This window comes from Galleria mellonella, unplaced genomic scaffold, assembly GCF_026898425.1.
Source record: "Galleria mellonella isolate WM207_F2 unplaced genomic scaffold, CSIRO_AGI_GalMel_v1 utg93, whole genome shotgun sequence".
In the NCBI taxonomy this organism is placed as follows: Eukaryota; Metazoa; Arthropoda; class Insecta; order Lepidoptera; family Pyralidae; genus Galleria; species Galleria mellonella.
Genome location: NW_026442176.1, coordinates 4,690,890 through 4,711,615, shown reverse-complemented (window position 1 = coordinate 4,711,615; position 20,726 = coordinate 4,690,890). Strand labels below are relative to the sequence as shown.

Below are 20,726 nucleotides of genomic sequence, written 5' to 3'. Positions count from 1 at the left end.
CTATGAATACGAATCATTACATGCGTAACTCACGATTACCACGATTACTCACTGTTTTGTTCAGACCACTAGTCACGACTAAGCGATGAATAGCCAATTTACTATCGAGCTCAATGCGTGGCTTTTTAAAGAGTTTCATATCCTCATCGTCTTAAATAAACATCACCAATCAGATTATTCTAATAAAAATATTGAACTAAACTGTGTACACAGTAATGTAGACAGGCGTACAAATCTTTTCCTTAGCGAAATTTTCCTCAATTCTTATTAGGAAGGCGTATGGTTTTATCTCGTATGTAATTACGTGCATTGAACTGAATTATTAATTTTGTCACAATCTACGGACACGCCAATTCACAATGGTGGCTGACAATTGAAAATTTATCGTTTATAAAAACATCAGCTTCGTATACTTTTGAATAGAAACGTCAATAGTAAAGAGCATCATTTGGCAGCGTATGCGCAAACGTACGTGTTGGATCAATCTTAAATTTACCACCGATTCTTATCATATAGCTTATATGTCTATAAACTTACGGTTCAAATTCCTTTGAAATATTTTTTAAGGAATCTCAACAATAGTTAGGTCTACCTGTAATGTCTGATTTATGATGTGGTTCGGACACCCATACAACAGAGACGTATCAATAGAACAAGAAACACAAATGAATAGCCGTTACAATACACATTGTAATTGTTTAGACAAAGGCATTATGTCCGACGCATTTGTACATAAGTGACGTCTAGTTAACAAGGAAAATTAAACTTTATTATCACGACACAGAGTGTATTAATGACAGTAATACAACCGATGTGAAATCTTTTTTAATTGGGGCTGTTAGAGTAATATCTTTTACCATCAAAGCTTTCGCCGGGTCTCTAGAGGTAAAGTTAATTTTTATGACATCTCGCAACAATGAAGGCGCATTATAAAAGAAAAGAGACATTCCAAAGTCCCTGTTTCTGCCATTATGATGCACATAACCGTTGTTTTAAGTTCTTACAGCAAAATTTACTATTGTTAATGCATTTCCAACGGTCACGGTTGTCTATATAATTCCAGCGCTTGGTCATAACTACATTACTTGTTCTATTGTTTCAAGACAAAGGTGTTTGTGGATATTGCCTTGGATTATTTATGTGTTTTTTCTAAAATGTTTGTAGCGGCTTAGATTTTGTATTCTAATTATCCAATTTTGGACTTTACAGCTAAAGAAATATAGATGAATGTTGGATATATCGTAACAATGCGTCACGCTGTTTCGGTACCGCAATAATGAGAAAACTTTAATGACTATTGCAAGAAGAGAATAGAGATGTCTAAGGATTTTTTAATGTGCAATAAGGGCACAATTAGAGTCAAAATTAAAATATTTCATAGCTTGTTAATAGGTTCACCGTTAGTATGGCACAAAAAATGGTTGTTGAATGATGAAATCGTTAAGAAATTGTTTTAAACCGACTTCACTAGAAATTACTAGTTTTTACCCGTGGCTTCAGTGACCAGGATATGTTCGTTGACTGAGATAGAAAGTAGCCTATGTCTTACTTCATTCCATATGGTATATGTATACAAAATTTTATAGTAACTGGTCAAACCATTAAGGCGCCAAATAAAAGAACATACTTTTATATTAGTAAGGATTTAAATACATTTTCATAATATTTGTTTGTAATCATTAGGTCATCGTCAAAGATGTTTGTTGAAGAGTAAAATGGATGTCTCAAACAAAATAGTCTCTAATTGTAATACATTTTGCACGTGATTAAATTTTTAAAAATTCCACGTGAACGAATATGTATTGCATTCACTATTTGCTTTAAAGCCTAACTGCGGTCGCCAATCCGCCTGCCAAACGTGGCATTTACTGGCAAAACTCCCCAAGGACGAGGTTTATGTTCAGCAGTTGATAGTTAAAGGCTGAAAAGATGATGACGATGTTATAAGCTTTATTAACGTATTTACTCGTAATTTCGCTGTGGTCTAACTAGTTCCAGGCTCGATTGTTAAATTGTTTATTTGCATTTTTTAATATTTTCTTCAACTGAAACTTACTTGACTTTTCAATTATAACTTCTGAAAGTGCGGATGCTTAGTTTATGAGTTGGTCGAAGATTTTCCATCGCAGCAAACTCGTTGGGAAGAGTCGATGAAAAATAAAAATAAAAAAAAAAACAATCAATTAGGTGAACTGTCAGGGACAGTTCCAAGGGAGAATAAAAGTTTCGACAAAGATCTTCGTTAGGGGATCGAGGATTATTCGGAGATTATCGATTCGTTGTTTGATTACTACACGATTGGGTTCATTGAAGAAGAAACCGTAGATTTTATGGCAGCCGATCCGCAATTGACGGGACAGTACTGTTTGTTGTATTTTTAATCAATTTCGAAGAGAAGGAAGTTACGAATTTAATTTTATATATTGTAAGCGACGTCTTAGTCGATTCTGAATCGATTTTAGCGATTACTTTTAATTTTGAGGAGTAAAATTTATTTATTTCACTTTCATGTGCATAGTAGAGGTACACGTGGCGTGCATAATACCTAAAAGCGTTATCTTTTAGTCAACTATGAAGCAAATCTTAAATTGATATTATAAATATATGTTTGTATTTAAAATTTTTTAGCGGTAACTCAATAGTTTCCGGAATAGAGTATGCGTGATATGAAATTGGATGAAGCAAGAGGTGTTGCACGTTACTAAAGGTACAACCTTGACGTATCTATGCTGTAGTGGTAGTATTGTCATTTTTAATTGCCAATCCTTTGCCGTGTAGTCCCAGCATAGAATGCACCACCCCATCCTTTCCCATGGGCCTTTTTTTTGCTAAGGTAATACTGTTTCCCTAAATATTAAGAGCCAATTATACTTTGTTGTTGGTATACCAAGTGTAATGGTGAATTCACAGTTTATTTATTTGGTTTAGAAAGCCTAATTATAGTTGCCAACCCACTTGTCAAATATAGCAACTATTATAGAGGCTTAAATTCAGCAGTGGGCAATTAACGGCTGGTATTATGATCATGATGAATTCTTTGAGCTACAATAATAACTTTGGGTTTTCTGCAGATCTTTTCACTTGTTATTATCGCGCAACAAAATTCTCTTTTCATTACCTGCCGAGTGCTTTAACAATTTCTTGTTAGTGCTTTGTTTTGTGTTTTTTTTTTATACAACTTAAAATGGCAAACAAGCTGACGTCCCACCTGATGGAAAGTGGTAACCGTCGCCTATAGACATGAGCAGTACCATGGACATAACAGAGTATACTGTTTCGCCCATGATACCCCCATCCGTTGCCATTCCTGAGGACTCAGGTGTTAGTCCTCTGTACCCAGTAAATTCACGCCATATCCCACCCTTCATACCGAAACATAGCCATGCAAACACAACTGCTTCACGGCTGAAACACGAATGGGACACAGGTACCCAAGCAATCGACTTTTGTTCAAAGTCTCTTTCTGGTAAATAATATTACACGTTCGAGTCTGCGACAATCAAAACTATTAGGTCTTTGCAATTTGCTAACTACACCACCAAGGAATGCGTCTCAATTTATAAATAAAATTCTTAATTTAATTAATGTAACAATGAATATGACCACGTGAAAAATGCTTCCGGCCTGCATGACCCCAGACTGCGAAGGCCCTTCGACAGCTGCCCCTTATCGTTTCGATCTAAAGCCGCTCGCACACTTAGCCAAAATATTTATCTTAAATGCGATCGAGATCTGCCCTAATCTGTCCTTTGTGTTTTGTCTGTTTGTTTGTGTCGTTTCCGAGGGACTTTTTTTGTACAATTAGCGTTCGGAGATTATAGTGTGAATGTAGATATTATCGGAGACCTATTACGGATTTGTACAATTGATACCTTTGATGAGCGCCTTAGAGTAGCCAGGATCTTGCAAACCTGATATACAGCTTTAAGATTCTCTTAGGGGAAGGGATTATTAGTAATGCGGTTTAACTGCCCCATTGCTAGCAATACAACCGATATCCACCCAGTTTAAACTGAAAACCATCGTGGTTTTTTTTTATGGGTGAAAATGGTATGGTAACAACGCCTGCGCTAACGGGATATGATGGCGGAGCACCAGTGAAGGGTGATCGATGAGAATGAAAACAAGCCAGTTAGCCCACCATGATGAATTCATCAGGAATTAACCATGATAGTTTCCAGGGGAACCGCGAGGTGGTCGATCTGGTTGGGTATATTGCTAGCAATGGGATTCTCAGTCTCCATTACTAACAATCCCTTTCCCCCAACCATCGTGGTTAACTCTTAAATAATTCGTCATGATGGGCCAACTGACCTGCCTTCGTTCGCACCTTTCTTTCCCTGGTGCCCCGCCAGTGTATAACGCTAGCGCAGGTATGGTTACTATTTCATTACCATCGTTAAAGCGCTATAAAGTAACAGACAAACTCACTTTCACATTTATATTAGTAAGGATTATGCTACAGAATATATAATTCACCATCATCGTCATATCTGCCTTTAACTGTCCACTGCTGAACATAAACCTCCCCCTTGGGGGGTTTTGCCAGTAGCTGCCACACTTGGCAGACGAGTTGGCAACCGCAGTCAAGCTTTAGAGATGTTTTAAGAGGAACGCCGCTGCTCATCCCTCGCTCTCCCTTAGTCGACGCTTACGACACCCACGGGAAAGGAAAGGGTGGCCTATTCTATGCGGGGACCACACGGCCAGAATGCATATGTAATTACTGTATGAAATATGAAGTTTCCATGAAAATCCGAACAAATCGCGAGTCAAGGTGAATTTATAATCGACACTCGTCCTTATCGCACGCATGCTGTCCCGCTCTTATGCGTACATCCGCGCACATATTAAGGGTACACGTATAAGCGGCTTATTGTATTTTTATAGTTATTTTGATCGTCGCACACACACAGTTTATTGTATGGATTATCCTATATGAATACAAAATGGGTATTACGCATTGTGCTCGAATGTACACAGCTGATGGTGACCAAAACAATACAGTTCGATGTTTGCGAATAGCCGGTAAATGCTTTTGTTGCGAGTTTTATTTTTTAATAAGTTGTAAATATGGCGGAAACACGAGCGGGCGAGATTAATTTTGAATGTAAATAAAATTTTATAATTTTGTTTTGTTTAAAGCAAATGCCGAATGTATCTATTATTAATCATCATAATCATCATCAGAATATCACCAGTTAACAGTCCGTTGCATGAACATAGGCCTCCCCCTTTGGGAGGTTTGCCTATAGTTACCACGCTTGGCGATCCGGTTGGTAATCGCAATTAAGCTTTGGTGATGTATTAAGAGGACCACCGCTACCCATCCCTCGACCATAAAGTCCCTAAGTTATCTCTTACGACACCCAAGGAATAGTAATCGTTGTATACTTACACAATATTAAAAATATTAATATGCATTGACAAAATATTTACAGCTGAAATAAAGTTAACTAGAAATGAATTATTATTTATTGTATACGACACTAACATAAAACCAAAAATAACGAAGTAAAATATCCTTTCGTTCTCATAAATCGCAAGCCATAAATGCCACTAGCAACAATGCCAAATTAAATGTATACCCGCACATAAAAACTACAAAACGTACTGTAATACAAATAGAAATATTCTCTTTACACGCATCGCCATAGACAATTGGATGACATAAATCATAGAGTTGACAAGAAAACACGTTTGTACAACCCTAAGTTTATAACTGAAAACTCATAATCAAACGATACCAAACCTTATTATCTAGGCCACAAAAGTTACTAATAAAGAATGCACGTGAAAATTATTCGCTGTACAGCACACGCATTTGCCGCCCCGTCGTTTTAAAACGACGTCAATCGAGTATACGTAAATTATGGGACAACCCTAAACAAAGAGTAAAAAAGCTTCATTCGCTAATGGATTTTGTTCTCAAAAATTAATTTGGGGTACTCGACAAACTGTAGTGTGTACGCACCCAATCAGACGCAACCCTAAATATAGGGTTGATCTAATTTGTTTTGTTAAGTTTAGATTAAAATAAAATTTTAAAGATTTATTTAGCAATGTTTAGATAGGCTAAGTAAATTTTTGGTTTCCCCAATAGATATGAAAGAAATATTAAAAATGTTGAATCCCGGTTCATATATCCTTATATATATACCTACTATCATCTTGAATATTGGCATACGAGTAGATTAGAAAAGCAGATTTGAAAGAATAATTATTTTATAACATTATTTCAATAAAATTATTTAGTATCCACGTTCTTAGATCAACATTATAAGAAAAGGTAGCTATTAAGAATTCGTTCTATTATTTTAATATGATTTATCAACCCTAAAGTACTTTCCTATTAGCCAAGGGCGACAAAACTCTAGATCTCCGGGTTACAGGGTGAAGTGGCATTGTTTCACAACCCTATCCCCAGCTAACTTTTTAATTTATTAACGCGTAGGGTTGCCAGTCGTAAAAATTACTTTTATTGTTTGTAACGACGTCTCAGCCTACGTGATAACAATATCTGTGTTATAATTCACTATCATAAAAAGATCGAAGGACCAGTGTAAAATGAGCTCTGGTTAATAAGGGATTAAGAAGGCCTTGGGGTTCTTTAAATTGGTAATCTGTATAGTAAGAGCTCCGCGTGTGGTATGTGAAGATTTCGAGTCAAGTGCCTTTTGTTATTATTAAGTTTATGTCCCGCTAAAGGTTGAGACAACGGCATTACAATAAGTAATGTATAAAACCTGTTTGTATAAATTAAACGTATGATTTAGTACACTGGGAATGCTTTTTGGTGACATCTAAATGCGGTGCATAGACAATAATATGGTAATATTTTAATAAAAAAAAATATATATATAAAGAATCATTTCACAGAAAATCATAGAACAACTATTATTGTTTAATCTATGTCACTACCTGTTTAAGTTTAAAATTATTGTAATATATCCCCTTTATTCATAAAAACTAAAACCTTATATAAATTTATTTTAACTATTTAGTCACTTTCTTTCTACTTAGAAAGTTAGCACAAAAGAAAGAGAAGAACAGAACAGTTCAATAACTAAAATAAGTTTGACGTTTTTATGAATAATATATATCTGTGTGTGTATATGTATATGTGTTTTTATTCATAAAAACGTATAGCTTTTATTTATAGTTATCAATAACTGTAGATATATATTTTATGTAGATTCATTCCTTACAATTAAGTGTCATTGATAATAAATAGACATCTAAGCATTCGAATACCTAAACATCTTTACACATTTTCATATTTATAATATTAGTAAAAACGAGTTCAAATTATAATATATGTAAATATATATGTAAAGGTTGGCATAAAGATAAATAGAATATTTGTATTTATAATAATAATTATACTATACGTATTTCAGAAAAAAATATATTTGATATATATCATTCTGGAAAAGGTAAATATTTTCAAATCTGAACTTACAGATTTCCGATAAAAACAGAATAACATTACTAAGGACAAAGTAAATAAATCTACAATGTCCCTAACCCTTCAAAGTATAACAAGAATAACAATCTATAACTTTTCCGGTGTTGTATAGCAAAAAGGGAACTTGGTAAACTAAATTTTACTTCGTATTCAAAAGCGGTCTCTCTTATAAGAGGGGAAACATTATAGAAACCTCGACACCACTCCACTGAGGCTGTGGCGATTCTATCAAAAATCTATTCGAGAATCAGATTGCTCCTGTTTATGTTAAACGTATTATATATTATATTCTCTATAATAAAATTGTAAATGGTTTGTTTGTTTTTTTTTTTCTGTGATAGATAAACGCAAAATCTACTGAACCGATTTAAAAAATCCTTTCACCTATTGAGAGCTACATTATCGGCCAGTAACATAGACTATATATTATTTTTGAAAATTCTATCTGTGTGAAGCTGGGCTGGATTGCTTGTATTATATCAATACAACATACATATGTCATACAAATTAAATATCGGCCAGTAAAATTATATATACACACATACATATGTGTGTGTGCGTATGTGTGATTGTGCGTGCGTGCGTGCGTGCTTGAGAGCGTGCGTGCATGCGTTCGTGCGTGCGTGCTTTATTGCGTGCGTGCGTGTGTGCGTGCGGGCGTTCGGAAGTGCGTGCGTGTGTGTATGTATCTATACTAAGTGGATTACGTGATTGGGTTATTTATACAGAGATGCTAAAAAATATTTTACAATTTTTTATATTTTCTTTGTTATTAAATTTTAGAAATAATTGTTGTCATTACAATTTTGACATGATACAATCTTTACATCTATCTTATATTATTGTCTAAATATTTAAATCAATGTAAACTTATTTAATTTACTCAATAAAAGTATTTATTACACGTACTTACATAAATGAAGCCTACATATATTATGTTAACTCTATCCAATATTTAAAAAAAAAAAATTTAATATTACAGTAACAACTCCTCCGACCTTTACGACAGTATCAAACAAGAGTCCCAAATCCTGAATTATATTCTAGAAAGGTCACTTTTGTATATTTTATAATGTGTTATACATTCTTATATACCAAACTTGGAGTTGTTAAATGTTAGTATTTCTAATTCAAAAATGTCAACCAATAAGAAGGATGACTTTAGTTTAAAAATGGAAGAGTGTATAAATTATATTTAGTATAAAAAAAAACTTATTTAAATATTTTAATAAGTTTCCATATAAAAATAATAAAAAAAAAATTCCTAAGATCATTAGTACGTATCCTATTACTTATACCACAAAAATGTAAGGAAATAAGACTAATAGCAAATTTTTAAATTAAATTGCCAGTTACCAGTTGTTTTACAAATAAGTTAGTGTTTCACAATAAAAAACGTGTTCAATTGTTAGAAAACCAGTTATTTTGATTTAAAAACTTAACTAATAAACCGATATTGATAAAATTTCTATGAGACCAATCTGTAAATCTGTAAATAAAAGAATTTTCCAAATCGATTTATAACTGATGGAGTTATGAAGTAACTAACATAAAAAAAAAATACAACCGAATTGAGAATCTCCTTTTTGAAGTCGGTTGAAAAAGCTACTTGAATCGTGAGTTATGTAGATTTTTTTAGTGTTCTTTTTGAGCACCCATGTACTAATCTTTCATACAAACTTCTGAAGGATATACTCTGTTAGGTCCACTTTCCTACGGTTCCACTTGGAAACCATTGTAGTTAATTCTTGTGGTATTCGTAACGATGAACTAACTGACCTGCTTTCATCCTGACTCGTGCCCCGCTAGCATATACCAATAGGGCAGGTGGGGTTACCATTCCATTTTCACCTGCTAAAATAAAAATCACATTTCTCAGTTTGTTGGAAAGGGTACCATTCATATCACAGTGTCCACGATGCTCTTCATGTCTATAGGTGACGGTTACCACTATCATAAAAAAATCTTCTCTTTTCATTTAAGAGTTTCCTCTTGTAGGTGCAACTAATTCATGCATCTTCTTCCAGCCAGCTCTATCCCAGGCCATGTCCTTGACCTGATACCTAGTGTTTCTTTTATCTGTCCCATGTAGTTATTCCTCGGTCTTCCTCTTCCTCTTTTGCCCTCTATTTTTCCTTCTAGTATGCTCTTAAAAAAGAATCTTATTATAACAAATTAAAAAACATACAGTAAAGACCGCCTACGTGACTTTTGAGCACATTAAAAGTCAAAATTCAACTCTGCATCAAAAAATTATTTTGTCACTCGAACGCTAGTTTCCCAAGAGGGCTCCCATATTTTCAATTTGAATCGGCCGCTCTCGATTATACGAAAAACCTTGCTTTGGGCCGAGGTAAATAAAATAGGAGTTGTATTACCACTTTAAGTAGATCCCCGGCGATAGGGCGGGGGGAATGTTGTGACAGTAACGGGAGTATCACACTGCAGAGTGCGGGAGGGGAGGGCGGACCATAATGGAATAGTCGGTTTCTACAAGCAGTTCAAAGTCGATATTTTATTCGTGCTTGTTATACCTTATTGTCGTTTGAGGATTTTTACTTGTTATTTCTTGTGGGAATAAAGGTTATTTTATTTGAATGCAACGGACCCTAAAGCGTTAATCCACGTCTGTATGACCGTATTTCTTATTGATTGGATAATATTTTTGTTTGTGATTGCTTCTTTTAAAAAGTGCTCGAGTTTTATGATGCCCGATAGAAAGCGAAAAATTTTTCGGTATGTCTTTAAATATTTGTATATTAGCAATTTTTGTTTATTTAAACAGAATATAATATATATTTATTAATTTATAGATAGATACTCTTTATTGTTTTCTCCAAAAGATTACAATAGTAAACCTATTATAAATATAAATAATTACAAGAAATAATCACAATGAGAAAACAATGGGCGACCTTATCGCTAAGAGCGACCTTTGGATGGAGAGGAGTAATTATAAACAATTGCTTTGACATATTTTTTAATAAATAAATAAAAAAAAAATCAGCTGAACATTCAAAATTCAACAAAATATGCAATGTTGGCAGAACGATAAACGTTTACAATTAACAAAGTAAGTTTTTTATGGTACTACCGTGTGGTCCCGGCATAGATTAGGCCACCTCTTCCTTTCCCGTGGATGTCGTAAGAGCGACTAAGGGAAGTCGCGTCTTACGACATGGGCAGCAGCGTCCCTCTTCAAATATGTCTAAAATCTACCAATCCAATGCCAATCCACCTGCCACGTGGCAGGTGGCAACTACCGGCAAAATTCTCTTGTGGGTAAAGCTCATTCATTCACAGTGGACAATTAATGACTTATATAATAATGATAATAGAATAAATAAGTAAAAATTGATGTTTAGAGTAATAGTAGCTGAAATAACAATTCTATTTTCGATAATACAAAGAAAGAAAGACAATACTTGGTTAAATACTTTCTATTGATTTTATTTTGTGGGCCTAATATTATACCCTGGAGGACACCAACTGTTTACTATTCTTCTACAGATTTTTCGCTACATAAAGCCATTGAATCCAAAAATGGTAAGCAACAATACCTGTCCTTACCCATACAGGCCATTCTTAGTGAAATTCCTGCTAAATTTGCTCCCAAAACGCCCGCAGTGTCGTCAAACGCGTGAAATTATCCAACAATAAGCGGTAATGATTCTTTACAAGAGAAAAAATAAAATAAAATAAATATATGAAAAGTTGCGGGGTAAATATATTTAGGAGTTGTTGATATGGAATTTTGAACTGTATATTCAAAGTGACGAGATATATTTCTGTTTATAATAATTTATGAAGGTACGTGAATAATGTCGTTTGACACATTTATTACGTTCATTTAGTGAAACAGTCCTGTTTCTTAATGCTGAAGTAATAAGGTTGAATTTAAATAGTGTTTTTTGTTGTCAACAGCAGATAGAGTAAAACGTGCGTAAGTTCGCTACACCTCTTCTTGCCATTATGGATTGTGATCCACAGGGGGTTACAGAAGGATTGTTTTCAACATTTACGGGATACGCCTGATTGTATTTATTGTATTACACGAAAATAAATTTACAATCTATTGTATAATTGTACAAAAGGGTGGCTTCTGCTTAGTTACAGTGTTTAGTATTGTGGTGAAAGCTTTCGCTATGCGGGTGTCGACGTAAGTTTTTATTTCCTCAATTCTTATTATATTCCTTTATTTACATTACCATTTATTATAATTATCAATGTTTATTACATTCTCTTCTTTATTATTAATTTCTTTAGCTACATTATAAATAGTAGACGAAAGTATTCATAGTTTTGATTGTGTATCATGTTATTGTATTATAGCACCATTATTGTTACTGAATATAATTCTAATGGCCTAAAAAGGCCAAAGTTATGAGGTAACAAACATAAAAAAAAACAAATTTGGAACATCGTTCTTTTTGAAGTCAATTAAAAAATTTGTTTGTTACCTCATAACTTCATCTGTTCTAAACCAATTTGAAAATTTATTTTTCTATTTAAAAGGATGAAAGTACTTACAGATTGGTCTTATAAAAATTTTAACAAAATCGAAATAAATTCAAATCAAAATAACGAAAAATCATCAATTATCTGTGGTTTCTAGTTTTTCAAGGCACTATTCTTTGGAATCAACTTCCAGCAGCAGATTTCCGAACCGATAACAACATAACCTTCAAGAAAAAGGTCGGCAACACCTGCAATGCCGCTGGTGTTGTGGGTGATCATGGGCGGCAGTAGTCACTTACCATCAGGTGAGCCGCAAGCTCGTTTGTCCCTTTGTTGTAAAAAAAAATTAAAGACACAGTCTCTATTGCTACATATGTTACTTTTAAAGGTATATATTTCTTCATATATTCTTCTCCTAATTTGTAACGTTTTTCTATCAAACACTGCACTGGCTACTTTTTATTCACTACTTCGTACGTCTGATTCCAATTAGTGAGATCAAGACTAAAATCGACTACTATACTAAAAGAGCTACTACACGAAATTGGATGAGATTTTCGCAATATTCCTAAAGGTTTAACTTAAAAACTACTATTTGTTTTATCTTAATACGTTATCTAGAAGTGATCTATCTAGAAGTGATATTATTATATTATTATTATAATATATATTTATAAATAAAATATGTTTTATATTTATACACTAGAGTTCGATCTACTACCCTGTACGCGCGAAGTATTCAGGAATATATGTATTGTGCACTACATTAATGCATATTCCATGTTTAATGTTACACGTCGAGTTTCAAATTATGCGTGTAAATGCATATTTATGATCCAGTTGCGTTGGCGGCCAGGACTTTAGTGTGTGTTGTGACAAGATGGAGTATGTAATGCTTTAAGGTTCTCCATTTAAGATTTAATATTAAGCCGTCGTTATTTATCAAATATGTCACACGTAATTAATGTAACAGAAGAGTTGTTATTAGAATTGCATTAATGTAATAGATATTTTTAGTTAAATTTAATTTAATGTTTAATCCTTTTGTTAATATAATTAAGATTGCCTTCCAAAACAAACTGACCTAAATTGACAAAATCAGTTGTTATGATTTCAAAACTAAACTAACGAATCGATTTAGATCAAATTTCTATTTATTTATTTATTTATAAAAGATACACCAATATAATATAAGTTATAAGTGAGTAATGAAAAATGACTATTCAAAAATGCTTAATGTGACTGACCTATAAGTATGACCCTCTCTCTCTCTTCGTCCTCTTCATTGCTGAAGGTTGTGTCTTTGAAAGGCGTTCGTTGCCTCTCTTATGATGTTATTCCATGATATATGCACGGTCTTCAGCTTCTCGCAGGGCAGCTGCAATTGACAGTCCCGTAACGGCGGTTATTTGGTCCGACCATCGATTAGGCGAGCGTCCGCGTGGTCTTTTTCCCTCTATCTTGCCTACAACCATTAGTTTGTCCAGATTATCGGACAGTCGTCAAGCAACATGACCGAAGTATCTAAGAATCTTCATCTCCACAAAAAAATGCAGACTGTCGAGTGCCTATCTTTTATGCGGAGTATGACCCATTCAGATAAAAAAAAAAAATTAGAATTCGATTTACAACTGACGGAGTTATGAGGTAATAAATAAAAAAAGGACAACCGTATCGAGAACCTTCACAAGAGAAATGCCGTTGCTAGACACAACCTTGTGGTTATTAAATAAAAAAATAAAATAATAATAATGACGATATTGATGCTCCTTTTTCACTTTGGATTTTGAAGAGAACTCTTGCAAAGTTAAGCTCGCCTTTGTACATTAACTTTCCACTGTCATATTTCCGTATGTACCATTAGTGTGTAGAATAAAGTATAAATAAATTAGGAAGGGAGACTTTGTACAAAAGTTGATTGTTTGAGTACCTCTGTCCTATTCGTGTTTCAACCGTGAAGCAGTTGTGTTTGTATGGCTGTGTTTCGGTTTGAAGGGTGGGATATGGCGGGAATTTACTGGGTACAGAGGAATAACACCTGAGTCCTCAGGAATGGCAACGCATGGGGGGTATCATTGGCGAAACAGTATACTCTGTTATCTCCATAGTACTGCATAGTAGTTACCACTTTCCATCAGGTGGGCCTGACTGGCCTAAGTTGTATAAAAAAAAACTGACGAGTAACGGTTACCATTTTTCGATTTGTGAATTTCCACGCTCTCATATTTACAATATTAAAGAGCACCAAAATTTTTTAAGCAACGTAGAAAGACAAACAGTTTATAGCCCTCTTGATGGAAAGTGGTAACCGTCGCCTATAGATATAAACAACAGCACCAATATTTATTTATTTATTCATTAGTACAAATATGTGTACATGGCAGACTTAATGCTAACAGCATTCTCTCCCAATACTACAGATAGAATACATGCATTTACAGAGAACCTAAACAGAGCCACAACTATATTTTACAAGCCAGCACTGTTTTTTATTCTGCCAAATACGTATGTAAAGTATGATTTTTTAGAATATTAACTTTCACTGGCATGTAATAAAAACTACACATACTATGTATGTGTAGTTTTTATTACATATATGAATGTAAAAGTAATTTTAAAAAGATCCATGCACATACTTATAAGAAATAATTAAAAAAATTACCTATGTAAAATAAATGGAATATTTTTTTTAATTGCTGATTAACCCCACCCGCGCTAACGGTATACGGTATACGCTGACGAGGCACCAGTGAGAGATAATAGGTGAGAATGACAAAGCAGGTCAATTAGCCCATCGTGACGAATTCCACTAGAATTAACCACGATTGTTTCCAAGGGGAACCGCGTGGAGGTCGACCTGATAGGGTGTATTACTAGCAATGCGTCAATTAGACCTCATTACTAACAATCCCTTTCCCCCCAATGGAATAAATTATGAGACAATATTTTTACTCTGTCTTGTTAATTGGCTACGAAGAGTGGTTATTTAACACCACATTAAGAGGTCTGGTAGTAAGATCCAACAGACCCATTACTAGCAATATACTCTAAGAGGTCGACCTCCACGCGGTTCCCCCTGGAAACCATTGTGATTAATTTTTATAAATTAATCACGACGGGCCAACTGACCTACTTCATCCTTGCCTACCATCCCTCATTAGTGCCTCATTAGCGTATTCCGATACCGCAGGCAGGGCGACCATTCCATTTTCAAGTATAAAAAAATATATACTACTATAAGGATGCCGCTACGATGCCAACCCTCCCCCTTCCACTCGCATGCATGCGTGCGTACGAGTGCCTATCGGCGACGGCGCGTCTGCCGCGCGTGGAATGCGGCTGCGGGCGGAGCCGGTTCCAATCGGAATCTACTTTAATGTCCATTGACATTCTTGCTGCTTTTTAGTTATAGATGAAACAGCATGAATATTAGTAATGGATCTATGAGTGTTTTTTTTTAAGAATGATAGTTTTTTTTTAATGTCTGTAAATGTCGGTAAACCGGCCTGTGCTATCGATATGGGCTAGTAGGAAACCAATGAGAGATGTAAGCAAGTCAGTTAGCCCAAAGTAATGTATTCTATAAGAATTACCCATTATAGTTTCGAGGGATAACCGCGTGGTGGCCGACCTGATATTGGTAGCAAAGGAACTATTGGCCTTTATTTTCAATAATCATTTCTCCCTAAAAATGGACTTTGATTGAGATATTGGTATACGCTGGTGCTAATGAAAGATAACAGAAAAGACTGAAGTGGTGTTAGTCGGCCTATCATGGTGAATTCACTATTTATTTTATTTTATTTATTTACACTTTAATGCACAGTGAAATTCTATGTACATTTGGCGGTCTTAACACCGGACGGTGTTCTCTACCAGTCAACCATTGGGCGAACTGAGAAATACGTAGATGGTGCATTTTTAAATAGAGAAAAAAATAAAGCAATACTTAACAAATTCATTTAATATAACCATACACATAATATAACATCTGTCCCTTTTCAATAATTATCACCTATAAGTTCTAAGAACTGGTAAATTATTATTATATTATTATTTATAAATATAATAATGTAGACCGAAATGTGGGAAGGGGGGGAGGGGTTTACATCCACAGAAATCATCCCAATTGTTTTATCGATGGACGGTCTTCTTCCAACCAGTCTAGAACAACATCTCAGATGATTGGGGATTCCGAAGTAGCTCACTCCCGGGGCAGATGCAGAAAGTGGTGCTACTAGACACTGCCCGCATAGTACGCCGGTTTTTCTCCCTGAAGTCCTGAACCCCAGCCGACTTAGTTCCTGCTGGGAGTTAATTTTTCATCTCCTCTCCTTAAAAAGGGAGATGAGTATATTGTTAAAAATAATAATAAACTCAATTCCAAGTACTGTTAAATTAATTACGCGTCACTTTTCTCGCCTCCGTTTTTCTAAGTTTTGAGAAACCTTTTTCGTACTTTGTTCTTTTCTTGTTTGTAACTTCTTTCCTTACCTCGAGGACTTATATGGAAATTCTCGGAAAATGTTTAGGTAATCGTATCAAATAACAAATTGATAATAAAAAGTATATGTACTTGATCTTAGCTATTACAGAGGCGAACAAAGCGGTAATATCTACATATGTATGTCTCAGTTTTATATGTTACTAACTAGCTTTTTGCCCGTTGCTTTGTACGGGTTTTTTTTTATACAACTTAGAATGGCAAACAAGCTGACGGTCCACCTGATGGAAAGTGGTAACCGTCGCCTATAGACATGAGCAGTAGGGTAGGGCGGGGCTAAAAGGTCCATTTTGCGTATATTGTGTCATAACTACGTACGTTTAAGGTTCCTGGGAAAGACTTTAATAATAATAGAAAGTTTAATCCTTCATCTATAAGTTGCCATAGGTGAATACGGCCAGAATTTACCAATGCGCCCAATATGGGCGATACAAAATGTAATGTCAAATGGTCCTTTTTACCCCGCAGGTGGGGTAAAAAGGACCAGTCTTGGGGTAAAAAGAACCACGACAACTAAATCATATTTTGTGGTCAAATGTAGGAAATAAATAAAAATAAATAATCTTTATATTTATTATATTTTAATCGACAGATATGTTGCGACCTATTTTGCACTGGTAACTAAGTTATATAATTATAAGGCACAGTTATAATCAGTCTTAATAACAAATCTTTAGGTCTTTGGTCTTTTTGATCTTGATAAAGGTAACATCTTAAAACAATTGTAGTATCTCAAAATCGTACATATTCATAAAAGAAATCGGTAACATCTTTAGCAACTTAAACAATTTAAAAAAATAAGTATTTTCAACAAAAAACTAATAACTAATCTTCATCAGACTGACAATTCTTACATTCGTATGCAAGAGATGATGAGTGATGTTTGGCACACTTATCGTGGGCCCAACCTTTACAGGTATTACATTGAATCCAGCCTTCTCCTGCAACACTGTCAGCAAATGACTCGCAGCATTCCAGACAAAGACATTCTTCTTCTTCAGAACTCGAACTCGTATCTTTTTCTTGTATAATCTTTCTTTTCACTTGTTTATTTTTATTTGTATCTTTTCTTGTAAAATCTTTTTTTTTCACTTGTTTATTTTTCTTCGAGACAGCTTTTTTACGAGAGACCATTTTCTTCTTCTTTTTATTTTCTTGTTCCAAAGACAACGCTTCCTTTTCAGGTGTGTCTGTTAATATAGCTGCCTTTCGTCGTTTCCTGCTGGTAACATTACGCGGTCCTGCCTGAGGGAAAGGCCTGATGGATTCCGGAGAAAATATTGATGGCTGAGCAAACAAGGATGAAGCTGACGTAGATGGTTGAGGCTCAATGTTTGAAGATGGAACTGTACAGGACCTTAATGGCAGACAATCTTTTTCAACAGCAGCTGTAGAAGACAACATTAGGTCACTTGAGGACAGCAAAACTGAGACGGTAGGCAACTGAGGCCCTACTGTAGACAACTGAGAAGGAGATACAGGAGATATACTTGCTGAAACAACTGCTACAACTTCGGGCTGCGAAGAAATTAACAAACTTGGTGAACCTGGAGAAATAGGCAACTGGGGCTCTGTAGACATAGGCGGCTGTGACTCATTAGGTACAGAAGACGTTGTTGGATTGTTCGGATTTGGTCGGTCTGTCACAAAACTTGGAGCGAAGTCCGACTCATCAAACACTTCCCGGTTGAACGGGTAAACCCCAGCTTTTTGAAACCCTTTCGAGATGTTGTTGGGAGTCAGTGCCAAAGGTAAAGCTGTTCGGACGATGCCTGGGATATCGTAAATGCTCATTGTTTTTCCTGGGTGGCCACGCATCCATGAATCTTGTGCTGACGATAAATACCTTTTAAACGGCCCGAAAACAGACACGTCTAAGGGCTGCAGCTTATGGGAACAATGAGGAGGATACGACAGCATCACTACTCCATTATTTTTCGCTAGATCCAACACTTCCACTGACAAGTGCGAACTGTGATTGTCTAGTAAAAGCAAAACTGGCGACTCTTTAGTTGGCTTCACATAAGTGATGAAATGTTTCATAAAAAGCAAGAATTCCGTATCAGTCATCCAGCCGCTTGCATTTCCTGCACCAATACATTCTGCTGGCCCATCTCGCACGAAATGATCTTGGTATTTCTTTCTTGGAAATACGAACATTGGAGGTATCGAAGATCCAGTTGCCGAAACAGCTACCAACAATGTTACATTAGTTCCTCTTTCAGCAGATGTGACAGACCCGACGTTTCTTTTCCCTTTGGCTGCAATTATTTTTGAAGGTTTATTTACAGTCGAGACACCAGTCTCATCAGCATTCCATATAGACGAACCTCTGAATTTGTGACGATCCATCACGTGTGCCAATTTATCAAAATATTCACAAACGTTCGTTCGATTGAAAGAGGTGGCCCTGCTCAAACTAGTAGCCTCTGGCTTCCTGATAGAGAGACGGTCATTCCTTGACAAGAATCCCGTCAGCCAGTCCTTTCCAGCCATCTTATTTGTGTGCCATACCTCAGGAATCTTCAAATTATATTTTACAGCGCATTCATAAGCCAAGCGACGAACATCTTTAGGGCCTATACCGTGAAAGATTTGTGCAAGTGTCAGTAAATACTCGCAGAGAGAAGTTTCTTGTTCTTGGTTAAACACTAATCTGGGAGTGCCGTAGCCAAATTTTGGCGACTCCGGATTTTCCTTTAACCGCGCCATGAATCTCTTCAATGAAGTTCTGCTAATCTCATAGTCACGACAAACTTGCCTTATTGATTTATCTTCATTTGCGACTAAATCAGCCGCTCGCTTCATCAGCTCAACGGACTTCGTACCACGCTCAGTGGTTTTTTTATAATTCCGCATTCTGAAAATAAAATAGAAATTAATACATAGAATCAAAATAATTCGTGGGGCTTAAAGGTCCACCGCGGTCCTTTGTGCCCCAATGGTAGGTGGACTGTTGTTTTAGGTTATGTAGAAAAACAAGGTGATGCAAACAAAAAAACAATGGCACTACGTGAAACTTAATACCACTAAACATTTATACAGAGAAATTATGTTTCGTAAGTTTAAAAATCGAACAATGAGACTAAAACTAAGTAAAATCTAAAACATTACTTACGTGTAATTTTCGCACCACTTGCGCGTACACTCTTGCCGGCTCTAGAAAATGCACTGCGCGGGGCGGCATGCGCACCCGTCCCTCGTCCCCTTCACGCACCGGTCACTCCGTTGTCTAACGTGCACTTAGTTTCGGAGATAGGCATGGTGGACCTTTTTACCCGCGGACCTTTTAGCCCCGCCCTACCCTACCATGGACATTACAGAGTATACTGTTTCGCCCCCATGCGTTGCCATTCCTGAGGACTCAGATATTATTCCTCTATATCCTGTAAATTCACGCCATATCCCACCCTTCAAACCGAAACACAGCCATGCAAACATAATTGCTTCACGGTTAAAACACGAATGGAACAGAGGTACCCAAGCAATCGACTTTTGTACAAAGTCTCCCTCTGGTGATTTAGATTGGTGATTTCAGAAGTCTTTTTTTTTTAAGTTAAACCTTTTGGATCTCTTCAGTCGTAAACTCTTAACAGAGTGGTATAACTCGTATCGGTTCGGAAATACTGCTGCTGGAAGTTGATAATTACACTTTCCATTTCATGTGACATAAAAAAAAAATTGGAGGCTCAAATAAAGTTATGTTTATACAATTTAATAGTTATGATTATACAATTGAAATTGAGCAAAATTTCTTACACACATAATGCTAAGTTAAATAAATATGTACCTAATAGAAATAAAATTTATCTCTTATACTTTTGTACTTTTTTTTTTTATATATATTGTAAAACACCTTGTTTGTTCTATTGATACTTAGTTTTTTTAAGGTGTCCGCCGTGATAGTTTGTACTACGGGAAGCCTAAGTTTGCGAAACCCTGAGATATCTATCACAGGTCTTAAACTTGCTGTCATCTTTACCTATCACCCCTCTTTCGTACTTAGCTAGCGTATATTGATAGCGAAGGTAGGATAACTACTCCAATTTCATCGCTTAAAAATAATAATTAAATAAAAACTAACCCGTGAAACTTGCCATATCACATTTTTTTTTGATGGGTGAAAATGGAATGATGAGCTCGCCTGCGCTAAAGGTTAACGCTGGCGGAACACTAGTAAAAGGTGATCGATGAGAATGAAAACAAGCCAGTTAGCCCATCATGATGAATTCATCAGGAATTAACCATGATAGTCTCCAGGGGGAATCGCAAGGAGGTCGACCTGGCTGGGTATAT

At 35.6% G+C, this 20,726-nt stretch overlaps 1 protein-coding gene across 1 annotated transcript; it reads right to left on the bottom strand.

Annotated features, from left to right (window-relative positions):
- Positions 1–16,987: 16,987 nt before the first annotated feature.
- On the bottom strand, positions 16,988–19,729 carry LOC128202417 (uncharacterized). Its single transcript, XM_052902679.1, has 2 exons — positions 19,549–19,729; positions 16,988–19,290 (listed from the first exon to the last, which is right to left on the bottom strand). Exon 2 carries the CDS (start codon positions 19,287–19,289, stop codon positions 17,256–17,258), a length of 2,034 nt encoding a protein of 677 aa, XP_052758639.1. The 5' UTR covers position 19,290; positions 19,549–19,729; the 3' UTR covers positions 16,988–17,255.
- Positions 19,730–20,726: the final 997 nt, after the last annotated feature.